General features: G+C 38.9%; 1 protein-coding gene across 4 annotated transcripts in view; it reads right to left on the bottom strand.

Annotated features, from left to right (window-relative positions):
- Positions 1-9,745, bottom strand: part of TNIP3 (TNFAIP3 interacting protein 3) — a 35,780-nt gene extending 26,035 nt beyond the window's left edge. For 3 of the 4 annotated variants that reach the window (XM_082838222.1, XM_082838225.1, XM_082838223.1), the window contains exons 1-5: positions 9,496-9,745; positions 5,986-6,066; positions 3,995-4,060; positions 2,470-2,577; positions 295-423 (exon numbers count right to left, since the gene is read on the bottom strand). In XM_082838222.1, the coding sequence (XP_082694348.1) occupies positions 295-423; positions 2,470-2,577; positions 3,995-4,060; positions 5,986-6,066; positions 9,496-9,531 (420 nt within the window). In that variant the 5' untranslated portion in view covers positions 9,532-9,745. The remainder of the gene's footprint in view (positions 1-294; positions 424-2,469; positions 2,578-3,994; positions 4,061-5,985; positions 6,067-9,495) is intronic. The other variant, XM_082838224.1, reaches the window with a different exon arrangement.
- Positions 9,746-17,218: the final 7,473 nt, after the last annotated feature.

Raw genomic sequence — 17,218 nt, 5'->3', positions numbered from 1 at the left:
GCTTTATGTGGTTCTTTGATCTACCAAAAAAAAAAGTTCTTACTCTCTTCTATACTTTCTCCTTATCTCTTTCTTTAATGACAATTCTTTGCAGAGACATGAATTCCCCCCAAAATTCTTAGCCAAGTATGGCTGAACGAAGCAGATAGGAGTGATTTATGCAATTACAGAGACCTCCTTGCAAGCCCCCGAGACTGAGCCGCATTGCAGCGTGGATTTTGCTGTGAGCCTCAGCCCAGAAAGTGCTCTTTATACAGAAATCTCTCATCTCTCCAGCTTCACCTGGACTGATACCTTATTGAGGCGTTTTATTTCACATTCAAAGTGTTGCTTCTTCTGGCTTGCGAGAGCAATTTTTTCTTTCAAAAGCGTATTCTCTCTCTTCAATTCATGTAATTCTTCATTTAGGCTCTCCTTTTCCTTCTGAAGTAGAAAGCAAGAAAACAAATTCAAAATCAATAAAATTCAGATGAGATGATATTGTAGGAATACTTCTGAAATAAAAAACAAACAAAAAACAGGACCTGCTAGATTTTCACTTAACATTCCATTTGAGCAATAATCTCTGGGTGGAGGTCAGGATTAGGATAGAAGAAATCTTTATGTTATCCTTACTGCTACTATGTTTTGCGAACCCAGAACAAGCTATCAAAATCCCCACTCCTCACTTTCAAGGGTCAAATGGGTCTGCAGAAAAAGCTACTTGCTCTTACAAGGTGATGAAAGAGTGACTCACTAAAAATAACTGAAAGTTCTAATATGCAAAGTGTCATTGCAACAAAAAATACCAAATATCTCAAAGCCCAATCCTGCATCATTCAGGACTGGTGAGAGACAAAGAAGAGGATAAAAGATAAAACCTCAGGCAATAAGACATTTCACCACAGATAATTATTCAGAGCACTGTATTGTTCTGATGATTACTTTTAAAAGGTAGAGATGAGCTAGTCCAACTGCCATCACTCCTCCACTTTTCAGATCACCTTCAAGGAATCCAGTGTTTTAAGTAACTGAAGCAAGGTCGGTGGCTTAGACAATAACAGGATTCAGACAACATCTGCCTCCTATCTCTTAATTTTATATTCTGGACAGTAAACTTTTTGTGGAGTGAATTGAATTTTTAACGAGACTGCAGTTTTAACCCAGTAAAATAAACATTCTGAAATTTAGGTAAATCAAGATGAGGAAATAGCTAAGATATACGTTAAAGTATATTATTTTAATAGCTAATATTTCCCATCACAATGATTAAAGAAATCTACTTTAGGTGAGTCGTTTTCTTTAAAAGTGAGAACACTTCTCTTTGCCTTTGTTTAAACAGAATAGGTCCATGTGTACACAGAAAATTTAGCAATCTTTTTCTAACTCAGCATAGTTTAAGAGAAAATTATTTCCACAAGAAAATGGTCCCAACTGCATAGGGAAGAAGTTACCATGATTCCTGTGCTGCATGTAAATGGCACCGAAAGGGACTCTTACGTGGCAGAAAGGGAGTTGCTAAGCAAGGAAGGGAACCTGAACTGATGATGTCTGCACTGATTGGTGACATTGCCTTAAGATTTATGCATGCTTTAAAATACAGCTGCTGCATCACAATATTAGTCACAAGACTTCACCTGAGAAAATCTACCCTTCTCGTTCTTTCCTAACATGCCTGAAAAAAATGAGAGGCCATTAGAGCTCAAGGGCCTCCTCCCATTTTCTACAAATCCATGTAGTCCCATAACTAAAAGTAAAACCGGGAATCTATTTTAAGAGAGGCCATCACCTCAATGGCCACCTTCTAGTTCTCAGGAGGGTTAAAGGGGCCTTCCAATCTGGAGACTGGGCTCAAGTCCTATTTTTCCATGTGCTACATTATTGACATTAAGTCATCTAAGCCCTACGTCTCAGCCTTCTCATCTTTAAAACGGCAAAAATAAGAGTTTCCTCACAGGTGGGCTGACGATGTTAAATGAGACGATGAGGGTGAGATACTTTTCAAAAATGTTATATTTTTAAGATGACAAAGGTAATACTTATGTGTAAAGCTCTCTGTAAGCTGAAAAGCAGCTGTAGAAATACAAGGAATTGTCATATTATCAACGCTGGTAATAAAAATGATTAGTATGAGTAAAAGCAAAAACGCAAAATGAATTTTCTCCTAGGCTGCAACGTCCGAGAAAGATACCCCAAAGCCCTGGCTCAGTTCTGCCCGCGGGTGGAGCCGGGCAAATTAAGGTCTGCCTGTTTGCGAGACACTGAAGGAAGTGAGCCGGCCCCTCCCGCCCTCTGATTCTAGAGAAGTGGCCCCTATTTTTGGCTCTGGGGACTTGCGTAACCCGTACACCCTTGCCCATCGGTCACCGCTCTGCAGAGGGTTGATTTGAATAAACGGTTGGTTCTCAACCGTCTGGAGGCAGGGGCCCCCCCCTTCCCCCTACCGCGCGCTCCTGGGGGCAGGGAGGTCGCTCCCCGAGCCCCGCCCACCTCCTCGCGCTGCTGCAGGTCGCTCTCCCTCTGGCTCTGCTGCAGCTCCTTCTCCAGCGTGCCTAGGAAGCTTTCTGCGGTGTCCAGTTTCGTTTTCAGCTCTGCGACCTGAGGAAGTGGTTCACAGACAGCTGCAGACACCTCGCCTGAAGCCCACAACCCCCTGGATTTATTCCCAGCCTAAGCACCCGGGGACAGAGCTGGCTCAGTCTTGGGCATCCCCTAGGGAGTGGCTCTTCTTCCCACCGCCCCAAACCAAGATCGGGTCTTTTGCTTTTAAAAAGAAGTTTCCTCTACAAGAGAAAAAAGCAAACACCAAAACGGCCTCCAGCCTCCTTTCTCTAGACCACACCACTTTCGAGGAAATAAACCCGTAGACCTTAAGGGAGCCTTCTAGGCTTGTCATTCTATTCTCAGGTCGCAAGGTGTGCCTCATCTGATCTGAAAAGGACAGCGAAGGATAGGGGATAAGTGAATATACCTACCTTGCCGAAAAACAGACGTGACCTTTAACTCATCAGTAACCTGCAGCATTTGACCTGCTACTAAATGCCAAATTAGTCGTCTGAGTGACAAGGGTCCAGAAAAGCCTTAGGGACAGGCGCTTCATCAAAGATGGGAACTGTGACCATTGTTAACCCTGGGTCTTCATGCAGCTGCAAGCCGTTCAGGAAGGCAGCTTAAACAATTTTCTCTGGGATCATGTGCTTTAAAATTTGGAGATCCCAAAGCTGTCCAGACCGAATATTATAAGGTGGCTTGACCATGGCTTGGTGTAGTGAAACGTTACCCTGCTCTTTCCAAATTTAATACTCTGAGTATCAAAATGAGGAAGAAAAGAGCAATACTAATGTACTTCTCATGTGTGGTCAAGTTTCTTGACTCTGAATTATTTTGGGGAGTTTACCTTCTCTTTGCTCTCTTTTAGAACATGGAATGGTTTTAAATTATAAACTGACTTTTACCCTTTAAAATATATTTCCTCCAAAAAAAATTCTTTCTCACCAAAGCAAAAGTTTCTTGACAGAGAACATGCTTTGGAGAGGAGAAGGGATTCCCCACTTCCCCTCACACGCTGTTAACACTGCTTGTCTCTTTTTCTGTGGAAAACAGCTTATGCTATAAAGAATTAGAGAAGTAGCCTTGCACAAAAAAGTATGAACTTTAAGCCATTTCTCTCCTCACATATAACCTTGTGTTTTTATGGCTGCTAGTAACAAAGCCGAGGCCAGGATACTGTGTGAGCTATGATAAATGTGGGCAAGAGCTCTAGAGACGGCACTGGGGGCTATATTTAGTACCTTTCTTCTGCCATGCTTAAGACAATTCACTGACACGTTCCTTCGTTCATTAATCTTCAGTACCAAGAGGCCAATAATGCACTCAGCACCCTCCCCTTCATCATTTTACAACAGACAGCTGGCTACCCACAAATCTCCTGTAGTTGAAATCAATGAGAATCTTCACATACTTGTCTCCCCGAGATTACCGATTTAAAGCAAATACCAAACAGAGAGGTGTTTACCTTTCTTTCATATAACTCTTTCATGCTTCTAAATTGCTGATCCCATTGCTGGTTAACTTCCAGGAGCTGAAATTATTAAAGTTTGGTAAAGCAACAAAGGATTTTGCCCATTTAGAAATTTAGCCAAAGTGAAATCACTTCTCGAGGGTACTAAGGTTTTGGAAGCCATGGGTGAAGACAATATTCCTTCCACCAAGTTCTGGTAGACCTGGGATAAGTTAATTGAACACATTCGCCTTTCATAATTGGTTCACATATGAAAAACTATTAAGCCTTAGGTATATCTTGACTAATCAGCTGAACAGTTTATTAGCAACTTCTAACTTTGTTTAGTTATTTGAATTTTCATCTTCTTGTTTAATCTAACCAGAATCTGATAAAAAATTGTAAGTATTAATGGTTTTATGTAAGATTTATTAATATTTGAAGGGCCTTTTTTCAAACCTTTCCATATTTTTTATGTGCTTCTATTGATTATTAAAATGAAATATTTCTTCTAGCTTTTTAAAGGCAGAATTTATATTAAAAATTTCCAAGTTCGGGCTTCTCTGGTGGCACAGTGGTTGAGAGTCCGCCTGCTGATGCAGGGGACACGGGTTCATGCCCCGGTCTGGGAAGATCCCACATGCCGCGGAGCGGCTGGGCCCGTGAGCCATGGCCGCTGAGCCTGCGCGTCCGGAGCCTGTGCTCCGCAACGGGAGAGGCCACAACAGTGAGAGGCCCGCGTACCACAAAAAAAAAAAAAAAAATTCCAAGTTCAATTAACTGATAATCATTTGCTTGCAATACTGTGTTTTTTTAAAAAAAAAAGTCAGTACATGATTTGTATTATATACTCAGCTAATGGATAATATCACCTTTTTGGAAGCATAGGTTTTTCAGGGAAAAATAGTTTTTGTCATAAGACAATATTTAGAAACAATTTAGGCTGCAAACAATTTGAAAGTTTTAAAACTGTGTGCCAAATAGATGAAAGAAAAAACACTAAGACCTGTTTTCAGTTTTCTTTTAAGGGAAGTCTACAACTTTCCACATTAAGAGAAATTCCAACACCTATAAATATGGGACAGACATGGAGAAGACTGTCGCAATGACTAAAATGTAGCAAGACTTTCTCTTAATTACAAAACAAAATATCTAATCCAGAGCGGCAGTTGCTAGGTAACTCTTATGCTGGAAATAGATATGACTATTTAGTATAAGACTATATAATATTATTATGTAAAGATCCCTGATCTGTTGTTATTTTAGGGACTAACATTTCTATGCTATGGTAACATTACTCTGCTATAGTTCAGTAATTTTCCAGAAGGGCACACTATTTTATGCAGTATCAAAGAAGGGTAGAGGAAACCATAGAAGAAAACATGAAGGCTGTAGCACAGAAAATGATTTCGAAAAGGAATTACAAAATTGACAACAGAGTGCCAGAACTGTCAAGGAGAATAAAGAGGTTCTCTGTCAAGGAGAATAAAGAGGTTCTAATATTCATTAAACTCAGAAAAACGGAACTCAAAATAATATCCATCACATTCCCAATGACATTTTAAAACAAATTTCTTTTATGATAAAGCTCCTTAACCCCTGTTGGTCAGATGTCCAACTCATGAAGTCATAGCACCTAATCAGTGATACAATAAAGCCTCTGACAGTTTGAGTTTCAAGGTGTGTCAAGTGCCGAGCATGAAGGGCACAGATGATAAGCTCACCTAGCCCGTGCGGAGGAAATGTCTAAGTTTTGAAAAAAATTAAGATTATAATTATTGGATTTATGGCTTTGTCATTTTTATTCATTTGCACAAGCACTGAGAGACCGAGTAAGAGATATGTAGGTGAATAAGAAAGAAGTATTCGCTCTCAAAATAATGCAGTCCAATATCCTTAAGATAAATACTGTGACCCAATAACAAAAATAAAAGGCACTAGATGCCTATTTTATTCTCAGCATTAATCCATGGCACATGTTGCTTCAACTAATATTTCAAAATTACCTCTTTTCTCTGTTTTTCCAGGCACCTTATCTTTTGTTCAAGGAAATTTGTTAAGTTCTTTCTTCTCGATGATTGAGTCCACTTAAAAAAAAAAAAGAAGAAAAAGAGTGAAACAGAATAGTCTATAAACAGGAGAAATGCTTCTCTTCACAAACTCTCATGTTGTAATTCATAAAAATATTTTAGCAATAATAATGCTCACACCATAGTCCTTCATAGAGACCTGTTGATGAAAAAGCTTTATATTTTAGACTCTTTTATATGAATTAAGTACCAAAATAATTCTCTAATAAATTACGAATGTATCTATATAATGGGCAAGTAAGAAATTAGGATTTTATGAATTTGGATTTCAACCCTTTTCCAAAAAACTGAAAATTCAGAGTATAATGTATATAGAAATCAGGTAAGTTTCATGGATATATGTTAGGTATGTACCTGGTAAACATTTCTAAAAAATCATTTTTGTAGACAAACCCATGATCTGAAGAGTGGCTCTGGCAAAAGTCAGAGAAGTGATAGAACCACCAAGAAAAAAAGACCAACACACTACAGTTAAATGGCAACAAATTGATTCTGAGACAATAATACAATAAATTAACTACCTCAGTGACCATCATTATGATTATGTTATAGAGGTGGGCATAGATTATCTGGTATTTTGTAATTTTAACCAGCCCTTTGTATAAAGCTACTAGGTGACAAACTTAGATTAATAATAAATCATTGGTATGGTGAAAAATTAACCACCTTTCTTTTCAGTTTTTTTTAAAAAAATATTATTCATTTAAAGAAAGCACAAAAGCTCTGGAAACTGCCTGCCATCTGTCTAAATCGACCATCAACAAAGTTCTCTTAAGTACTGTTTTCTCTGTTTTAACTCAATAGTCTTAAAACCATCGCATGGCTGAGTCATACAAGTAATACAATGAATGGAGTAATGAGGGTCGTCCCTAAATCTGCTATTCAGTTTCAGGCTCAATAGCTATTGTGGACCACGAAATTGCTTAAGGGTATTCATGAACAATGAAGAAATATTTTCAAAACATGTTGGCCTTTGCCACAAACGTTACAGGAAATGCCGTTTTGCAATCATCACAGGATTTTAAGGACTTTTTTCATTAGAAATGATTTATAAAACTATTTTCTATCTTTTCTCTACTTATCTTTGTCTCACAATGTTTTAGGATTCGAGGGTATTTTATACCTCTATAGATGCTGTTCTTAGTTTTCTTAGCTACTTCCTATTCAGATCCATGTGTAACTAAGACTGCATTTAAAAAGAGACATTCTTCCGTAGGTCAACACAATCAGAATGATTATACCTGCTTCTGACCTCAAGGTGGTTTAGCCCAGTGCCAGAAGTGACATCAATTTCCAGGTGACAAGTATGTTGGGTCCTGCAATTGAGATTTCCCTCTTTTAGGAAGACTTCCAAGGGACTGGACTTATTCTGGATCAGCACAGACTAAATATTAGGCATCTTTGATTTGGAGAATGCTGTGAGCCAACCCTACTTAGTGTGTCCTGGGCTCTGTGAAGCAGAGGTTTGGTGAGACTGGATTCTAGACCAGTGGTTCTCACCACTGGAGCGCATCAGAATCACCCTGGGAGCTTGCTAAACATAAGGCACCCTGAACACTGATCAGAATTTCTGAAAGGGAGCCATAGCACCTCTACCTTCTTTTTCATAGATTACTTTTTAAAGCAGTTCTAGGTTCACAGAAAAATTGAGTGGAGAGTATAGAGATTTCCCGCATACCTATTGCCCCAACAAATGGGTAGCCTGCCCCATTACTGGCATCCCCCATCAGAGTGGTATATTTGTTAATAGATGAGCCTACATTGACACATCATTATCACCCAAATCCACAGTTTACATTAGGCTTCCCTCTTGCTGTTGTACATTCTATGGATTTAGACAAATGTGTAATGACCTGTATCTATCATCTGTAGTATCATGGAGAATAGTTTCACTGTCTTAAACATCCTCTGTGCTCCACCTACTTATCCCACCTCTATTTTTAATAAATATCACTGATTATCATGAGTTACACTAAAGTTCAAGGTTTTTCCATTCCATACCATGCTTCGGAATATGAATTTTAGGTCCTCAAAAAGTCTTTTTTCTCTTTGTGATATAGACCAAAAAAATAAAAAATAAAAATCTGTGACCAACAAATATTTGTATGACCCTACTTTCTGGGAATCTAGATTAAGAGTAATCAGATAGCATACATTTTTTTCCATATATTATTTTCTCTGGAAAAAAATTATGAAATATTTTGACCCTTGATTTTCTTATAAATGAGTTATTTTTAATTTTTATTTATTTATTTTTTGCGGTACGCGGGCCTCTCACTGCTGTAGCCTCTCCCGTTGCGGAGCACAGGCTCTGGACGCGCAGGCTCAGCGGCCATGGCTCACGGGCCCAGCTGCTCCACGACATGTGGGATCCTCCTGGACCGGGGCACGAACCCGTGTCCCCTGCATCGGCAGGCGGACTCTCAACCACTGCGCCACCAGGGAAGCCCTGAGTTATTTTTAAATAACTTTATAAAAATCATTTATAAAATGATTTAGTAGAGATATTAAATCTGCAAGACAGAGAAAGCACAGCAATAGGTATGGCTTATAAGTCATAAATGTATCACTACGGATTTCTCTGAGGATTAATCAACATTTTGCCACCATTCATATGTCTTAGGTGTGCATTAAAATGAAAGAAAATCAATTAAATACAAAGTTTTGGGGAAACTTTTCACTTGTTTTTGCTGTGCTTCCCTGTTGCTAATAAAGGCATAGAAAGAATTTTAGTCACTGGTCCTTCTAAGGGCTCATTTAAAGAACATTTATTCCCTATAAAATGTAATCTGTGTTCAAAGTATTTGGACCTTGATTTCTCATTTACCCTAATACCCAGACCAACTTCTAAAAGATCCAAGTTCTGAGACTGCTAAATTAAATACCTAAATGTACCAAAAAGTCTCAGAGTCCTATTTTATCTTAGTTATCTCTAAAAAAATCTTTAAGAAAGCACTTTCATTCATTCATTCAATTAGTAAGTATCTGTTGCAGTAACCAGTAACAGAACAATGACTGTGGTATTAATTACATATATAGAAGTATTTCACCATAGATACTCTATTGCTATAATAGCTTTTATTTCTAACCACACAGATATAATATTCTTTTTACATTTTACATTAAACCAAATTCCTTGAAATCAAGAGCAAAATATGAAACACAGAATCGAAAAGCTGACAGGACAAGATTTTATTTCTCACTTTGTAAAAGAAGAAATGTAGCTCAGAGGTGTCAAAGGAAATGTAACCAGTCACCTAGATATTTTTCCTTTGTTGAATAACATCCTTGAAATATATAGAGCAGATCTTAGTTAAAGAAAGCAAACTAGCCATTTCTACTTTTATTAATCATTGCATAACTCGCCATTAGCAATGCTGTCGATGATATATGTGGTCAATTCATCCCCTAGAAATGCGTTCTTACCTCTGCATGCTCAGTAGAAGTTTCTGTACCACTCATTCTAGTTGTGCACTGTAGGAAATGTGCCACGGAAGCTGGTTTTTCTGGAGTCTTGGAGAGCAGAAAGAAAAAAGCAAAGAAAATATCTCTGAATGGTGTCTTTTAAAGTCAGAGCAAATATATATATATAATTTTTAAAATACCACACAGTTAACTGATGATAGAAAATAATAGCAACAGTTTTTCACTGAAAATGTACAGAAGTGACTCTGTATGTGAATTATACAGAATAAGGTTAAAAGCACAGCAAGTGTGATTATAACTTTTCTTCTCTTCCAGATAGGGATTTCCCAGGATGTCTCAAGCTGCAGGCTGTGACTAACACGCAAGGCAGATAAGCCTTGCTAATGGTATGTAAATTGCCATTCTGCCCTTACTGGAAGTTTCTCCCACTGGAGGAAGAAGTTACCACAGAAAGCCTAGGCAAGCCAAGTCTTTCCTCAGTAGACAAGCTGCCGTAACTTCACTGTATTTCCAGATCAATTAGGTAACTGTTGACTTTTTGACAGCCCAGTTCCTTGCTTCCCTAAGGGAAGGATTTTCTGGCAATGCCTTATACATGTCAGCTTAGCTGTGCAGAATTTAATGAGTCATACATAATTCTCATGGAACTAAAAAGAAAGTAATTCATTACAAGGTTATCGGGTATTGTTCGTAAAACTAATCTTCTGTATTGGCAGGAAGTTTAAACTTGGTTCTCAAGTTTAAAGTCTCAAGACTGTCTTTTCCATAGGTTGTCCACATTTTCTCCATGATCCCATGGAAGTAAAATCTTTGCACTAACATTTACCTTTAATGAGTTGGCTTGTCGTTTTACAGGGCACTGAGATAATGGAGCACGTGATAAGTAGGGAATTATACTCCAATAAAGATGTTAAAAAAAAAAAAAAGCACGGAAAGCAGATGTTTGGAGCTACACAGATGGGCCGTGATAGAGCAGAAGACCTCATTCTTGACTTGGAGGGGAGGGAACAGAAGAAAAGGCAACAATATAGAAAGGAAAGAATGTGTTGCTGAAAGGAGAAAAGGAAGAATTTAGTCAATCACTTAATTTACGTTTTTCTTTAGACCTCCCTATTTGATATCCACATATATGTAGGATAAATCCTAAAACTCCTGAAATTCAGATTCTTTAAAAGGGAATGAACAGGTGGCTAAGATTTGGCCCTCCTTTTTCTCCTTTAGATCTTCTACCCGTCTCTTCTTGGGCTCCAGCCGAACTGAATTCCCTCTGCTTCCTGAACTGGTCACGCCCCCTGACATCTGTGGCTCTCTCCACCTGGAGTGTGTGTGTGTGTGTGTGTGTGTGTGTGTGTGTTTACTTTTTTCTCTCTCCACCTGGAGTGTGTGTGTGTGTGTGTGTGTTTACTTTCTTCTGGTTTCTTGGTCTGTTTGGGGGGTACACCTGAGTGAAACAGAATGATATTTCCTTAAGGCAATATCTAAAAGTACAAGTGGGAATGAAATTGTTCACAGTTCTAAAGGTAAAACTTATGACTCACATATGATTTGACTTTAGGGAATATAAGCAGGGATTTCCTGGAGACTGATACTTCATTAACAGTAAAATCCACTCATCAGAAAAGAATAAAAAAGACAATAACATAAAAATATATTTTTTCCCTCCCAATCCCTGCCGCAAACACACACACACACACACACAACATAATTATACAAGGTTCAAGGTTCCCTTCAGCCTTATTTGTGTATTTGGTAATAATAACCCAGTGGACCTGTTAACACTGACCTAAAGAAGTGGTTAGAAAGCACATTTTCTGGCCAGGCACTGTCGTCGTTGGGTCCCCTCTGTATGGGCCTCCTGTTGCACATTCATCGTTGTAGCCCATCATGATGTGAGTGATTCTACTGAATGGAAATCCTGTATCTTTGCATTTTTTATTATAATTTTTTCCCTCTTTTTCTGCTATGGCAGTTTAACAACAAACAGATTTTCTATTAGCTCCAGAGAGCCATGTGGTGATTTATGAATAAACAATAACTCTTCTGGAGTGTCCCAAGTTCGGTTTGAGAAAAAGGGAATTTGCATTAGTACTGTCCTAGGAATAAACTGGATATTTTCTGTTACATATGCCCTCTTCACCTCACCTCCATCCCTTTCACATATGCTGTATACTTTAAGAGTCTGGCTTTTAGTCAAGCTTTGTTTCATGAGAAGTCTCACTAGCTGCAATAACCTTCAGAGAAATGGACATGTCACTCCATGTTTCCAAAGTGATTTTGAAGAGTCCTCATTTCTCATGTGACTAAAATAATCTCCAGAGGAAAATAACTAACAGAGGGAAATATGGTGAAGTAAAGGACCAAGGAACTACCGGTCAGTGGTCTGTAACTATCATTCCGGTTGATGATAATTCTCTCAAAATTAGTTCAAGAGAGATCATCACATTTCTACACATGCTTGGAGGGATTCTTTGGCAGGTAAAATAAACACGGCTTTTTCTTTAATATCCATTTAGAATGGGGGTTAAAAAACCTCCTTTGCTTCCTGAATCTATTTGCATAGATTTTTAAGTGAATGTGCTATCTAGGTAGGAGAGAGAGTACGTGGTGGTGACTAAACATCTGACTCTAGAGTCCAGTCATCTGGATTCATATCTCAGCTCTACCTTCACTGCTTGTAAATCTGGGGATGATGCTTAAGGCCCCCAAGTCTCAACTTCCACATTTGTAAACTAGGGATAGTAGAGGTGTCTTCTTCCTGGGGTTGCTGTCTGTGATAGTACATAGAAGAGCTTAGATGTTAATAATAATATGACCTTAAAGATAAGGACCATCAATCATTTACACATCACTTACTATGCACATGGCACTAAGTGGATTCCAAAGGAAAATAAACAAAAGTAACAAAAGTTCCTACTTCTAATGAAATTTACATATTATAAACAAACAAACAAATAAATAGAGAGAGAGAGAGAGAGAGAGAGAGAGAGACATGACTGTAAGAATTCAGAGAGCTCATTCAGAGCTTTAATCATTATTGCAGGAGTTGGAATATCTGCTGGGCCTTGAAGGCTGGACAGGATTTTCATAGATAGTGAGAACTGAGATATATTATTGTAAGGGGAGCAACTTAAATGAAACAGAGATGGACAAGCCTAAATATGAAGGATTATAGCAAGCACAGTGTAACTAGAGGGGGGCTCATGTGGTCTATCTAAAGTCGATTTAGATCAAATTGTGAAAGGCTTTTAATTTCAGACTAAGAAATTTTAAGTCTATTGCATAGGCCATGGGGCACTTCTAAAGACCCTTGAGGAAAGGAATTATATGATCAAAGTGGCTTTTTAGTAAAAATAAACCTGGATATGCACATTATGTACTAAATGGGTTAGACTGACAACTGCAATACCACTTAATAGATATTATCAAAAGTAATATTCAAAATACTTAACATCTCGTGGTAATCAAAATATTTAATAATCAGCTCACCTGGGGCACTCAGAATGAACCACACCTCTGAACTCCAGACACCTATATTAATTGCCTACTCACCATACCTGTTTGTTTGCTTAATAGGTACCTCCTTATCCACTTATATAAAAGCTATTTCTTGATCTTCACTCACAAGACTCGTCTTCCCCATCACAATGACAAATTTCATGCTCTGGACTAAGAACTTTGGAGTCATCCTTGACTCCTCTTTTTCCTCACAGCTTATACCCAATCTAACTGAACATTTTTTAGGCTCTCTATAAACATACACAGAGGGCTTCCCTGGTGGCGCAGTGGTTGAGAGTCCGCCTGCCGATGCAGCGGACACGGGTTCAAGCCCCGGTCCGGGAAGATCCCACATGCCGCGGAGCGGCTGGGCCCGTGAACCATGGCCGCTGAGCCTGCGCGTCCGGAGCCTGTGCTCCATAACGGGAGAGGCCACAACAGTGAGAGGCCCGCGTACCGCAAAAAAAAACAAAAAACAAAAAACAAATAAACAAAAAAAAACATACACAGAAAGGAGAGCAGCATGTTGCCACTAGAGACTTCCCAGTTTAAGGAGAGAGTGAAATAAACGTGCAATTTTATAAATTTTCAAAATGGAAACTTTAATGATTACTTCCTGATTTTATTCACGTGAAAATTCTTAAGAGAGCATCCAGTAGTTACTGACATCTGTCTCTGTGTCAAATCCTAGTTCCATCCTTTACTAGATATGTGAGCTTGGGCAAGAGGCTTAGCATCTTTGCATTGATCAAGCCACCATCATCTCCTACCTGGATTACTGCAATACTATTGCAATGTTCCTTGCTTCCCCTCTGGCTCCTTTCCCATCTATTCTCAGCCCAGTAGCCACTGTGGGTCTTTAAAATACGTCATTTCATGTCACTCCTCTGCTCAAAACCTTTCAATGGTTTCCCATCTCAGAGTGAAAGCAAAACTCTTTATAGTGGCCCACAGGGTACTAGATACTCTAGCCTGTGCCCCTCTGACCTCTTTCTCAGTATCCTCCTGTTTGTTCACTCTGCTCTATGTCCTGGACACACTGCTGGTCCATGAACCTCTCGTGTGCACTCCCTGTTCTGTCCGCCCAGAACTATCTTTCTCCTAGATAACCTCATGGCTCATCCCACCCTCCACGCCAAATGGGTAATTGCTTCAATGTCATCTCTTTATTAAGATCTTACCTACCCCCCCTCCATTTAAAATTACTCTCCATCCCAGTGCTTTCCTGCTATATTTTTTCCACAGCACTGTGTATCATACCCTATATATTTTTCTTCTTTGTTCTTTGCCTCCCACCATTAGAGCTTAAACTCCATGACAGCAGTTGTTGTCTGCTGTGTTCATTCTGTATTTCTCGAACCTAAAATAGTGCCAATTATGTTAGTGCCTATGCAAGTACACACAGTGCTCAGACACACGTAAAGCCTCCTCCTTACCCAAAACTAAATCTGTAATGTTGCTGAGTCATGTATCTTCTCAAGAGGTTGTAGAAGATCTCAAGATCAGAAAAGTCAACTTCTTGGCCTCCAAACTAGTAAATTACCTCTCTTTCATACCCCAAACCTGGATTTGGACTAGAAGAGCCCCATGAGAGGCGTGTCCCAAATTCCAGAGCCTCAAGGGGGATACAGGCTGTGTCCCTCCAGGTTGGCGCTTTGAAGCACTTCTTCCATGCAGTACATACATGTCTGCTTCCACTGCACACTTTTAGTTTTTAGTGCATTGCAGATACATCACAGGGCAAATTGGGCTTTGTTGACTCTTCTCTAGTCTTTAGGAAACTGCAGAATTTATGAAACTTCCATGTCTAAAGATTTCTCAGCGCTGCCCAAAGTAGTAAACTAGCTGACACAGCCTGACCACCAGCCCCTTTGAAGTCTCCCCTGGTTTTCCAGAGCAGTTAGTTACCTCCTCCTTTGTGATCCAGGGCACTTTGTGAAGCATCAATTCCTGCACTTACTGTAAAACTGTCATTAATTTTATGTACCTTTCTCTCCCAAGGCTGTAAGTTTCTTGAAGGTAGGGTCGATATTTATCATTTCAGCCTTGGGAACTGACATAGTACCTTCAGAGGACAGAGTAGTGACATACACACTGAAAAAAAATAAACCTGATTATGTATAAATTTTCAGTAGGAAATCATAGTACACTTCTATATCTCAGAACACAGCCCAGAGGAGAATGACCACAGGGATAAACAAAGTTATATGTTTTGTCTCCAAATCAGAAAGGATCAAGTAGGGGTATCCATTTTAAAAAGCTGTTCTGTTTGAATGTATTTTCTTTTTATTCATTTTATAGGTAAATATTTCACCCTTTTTTATTTTGGTTACATGATCAATATTGTTTTGTCTCCATACAAAACCTCCTTAAATTTTTTTCTCCTAATTCTAGTTAATATTTAATAAATAAATAATATAAATGATTATACATGTTATGAGGGAATTTTTAAAAGGTATAAATGTGGTCTTTAATAATATCTCCTACATTTGTACCGTGCTTTATTATATCTTATAAGTTAACCTCTTGAAGTATTAACTGGTGATTCCCCCAAACACATATGGTTCTTTGTTTCATGTAAGTAATCCTTTCTTTGTTCAGTAAGAGATATCTTTCGTCTCAGGGCTGAGTAAGTTTGTCATTGAATGCAAAGGGAAAAACAGTCCCTGTTCAGCCTTTGAACTTCGAAATAGACTCTTCAAACTCTAGAGACCATCCTGAAAACCAAAGCTTTGAATTTTAAGAGCTAGTATTTCTGAAAGTAATATATTTTAAAAAAATTTTTTAAAGATTAATTCCTTTTGTGAAATTATTTTGAAATGCTTCAAAAAGTAACGTGGATTGATGGATGAAACATGCAGTGGGTAGATGGATAGATATATGATAAACAAGTAGAGTGAAGTTTTAATAGTAAAATCTATGGGTGTACACCATAAAATTCTTTCAACTTGGCTATATATTTGAAATTTTCATAACAAAATGTTTGAGAAAAATCAGAATCAAGCCGTAAAATCTTACACCATAAACAACTGACAGAAAAGAGGGTAGATGAAGAGATGGTATAACCTATTCCTTACCTCTTCCACACTCCCTACACCATCCCACCCAGAGAAGAGTAAAAGAAGTATATGGCCCTGAGGGAAAATGAGAAAAGAATCAGGGGAAAAGAGCCCTGAATGTTGTGAGTCCTCTTGGGGAAAATGAGTCCAACTCTTCTAGGGACTCATCCATCATCTCCTGAGAAGGATGTAACAGTGGTTAACTAGGATTTTGTGTATTTAAGAATGCTTTGCTGTAAAATTGAGGAAAATGCAGTATTTATCACATGGATCTGAGGATAGGAGATGAGAAGAGGGACCTGGAAGCTTCAGTGATTGCCAGTGAAGCAATGAGCCAATGAAAAGAGCATAAGGAACAGATTACACCAGTGCTAATTGCAGTGTAAGATGATGGATTATTGCAACCTGGTGTCTTCACCCTGAAGTTGCCAGAAAAACATAGGACTTCCAGATAAATTTGAGTGTTAGATGCACAATAACCTTTTTTGTAAAAGTATGTCCAATACAATATTTTGATGTTTATCTGAAATTCAAACTTAAGTGGGCATCCTGTTTTTTTTTTTTTTTGCTGTACGCAGGCCTCTCACTGTTGTGGCCTCTCCCATTGCAGAGCACAGGCTCTGGACGCGCAGGCTCAGCAGCCATGGCTCACGGGCCCAGCCGCTCCGCGGCATGTGGGGTCCTCCCGGACCGGGGCATGAACCCGTGTCCCCTGCATCGGCAGGCGGACTCTCAACCACTGTGCCACCAGGGAAGCCCCATCCTGTATTTTTATTTGCCACATCTGGCAACTCTACTCCACCTGCATTTTCCCACAAAATCTCCATCACAGACTGTAGGTGCTGCTGTAGGGAGAAGAAGACAGAGGAGAGAATCCCTGCATAAGACTGCACTGAAAATATAAATTGCCTGAGAAAACGCTGAAGTGGCTGAGATTTCCTGAAGTCAACTGGATTAAATTATCTTCTAAAAGACAGGATAGGGGTCCTAGATTGAAACTAAATTCAGCTTAAAAAAGGGAGAAAATTACAATTTAGCACATGTGAGTTCTGTGGTTTGCAAACGTTTATCTGCTTCAATTTGAACTTCATAACAGTCCCACGCAGCCGTCAGGAGAGGCATCTTTGATGTAAAGAAGGATTAAATTGAGGTTCAGAGTTGAGAAGTGA

This window comes from Leucopleurus acutus (genome assembly GCF_964270905.1).
Source record: "Leucopleurus acutus genome assembly, chromosome: 4".
In the NCBI taxonomy this organism is placed as follows: domain Eukaryota; kingdom Metazoa; phylum Chordata; class Mammalia; order Artiodactyla; family Delphinidae; genus Leucopleurus; species Leucopleurus acutus.
Note: the sequence above shows the minus strand (reverse complement) of the source record. Positions and strands in the feature narration are given on the sequence as shown.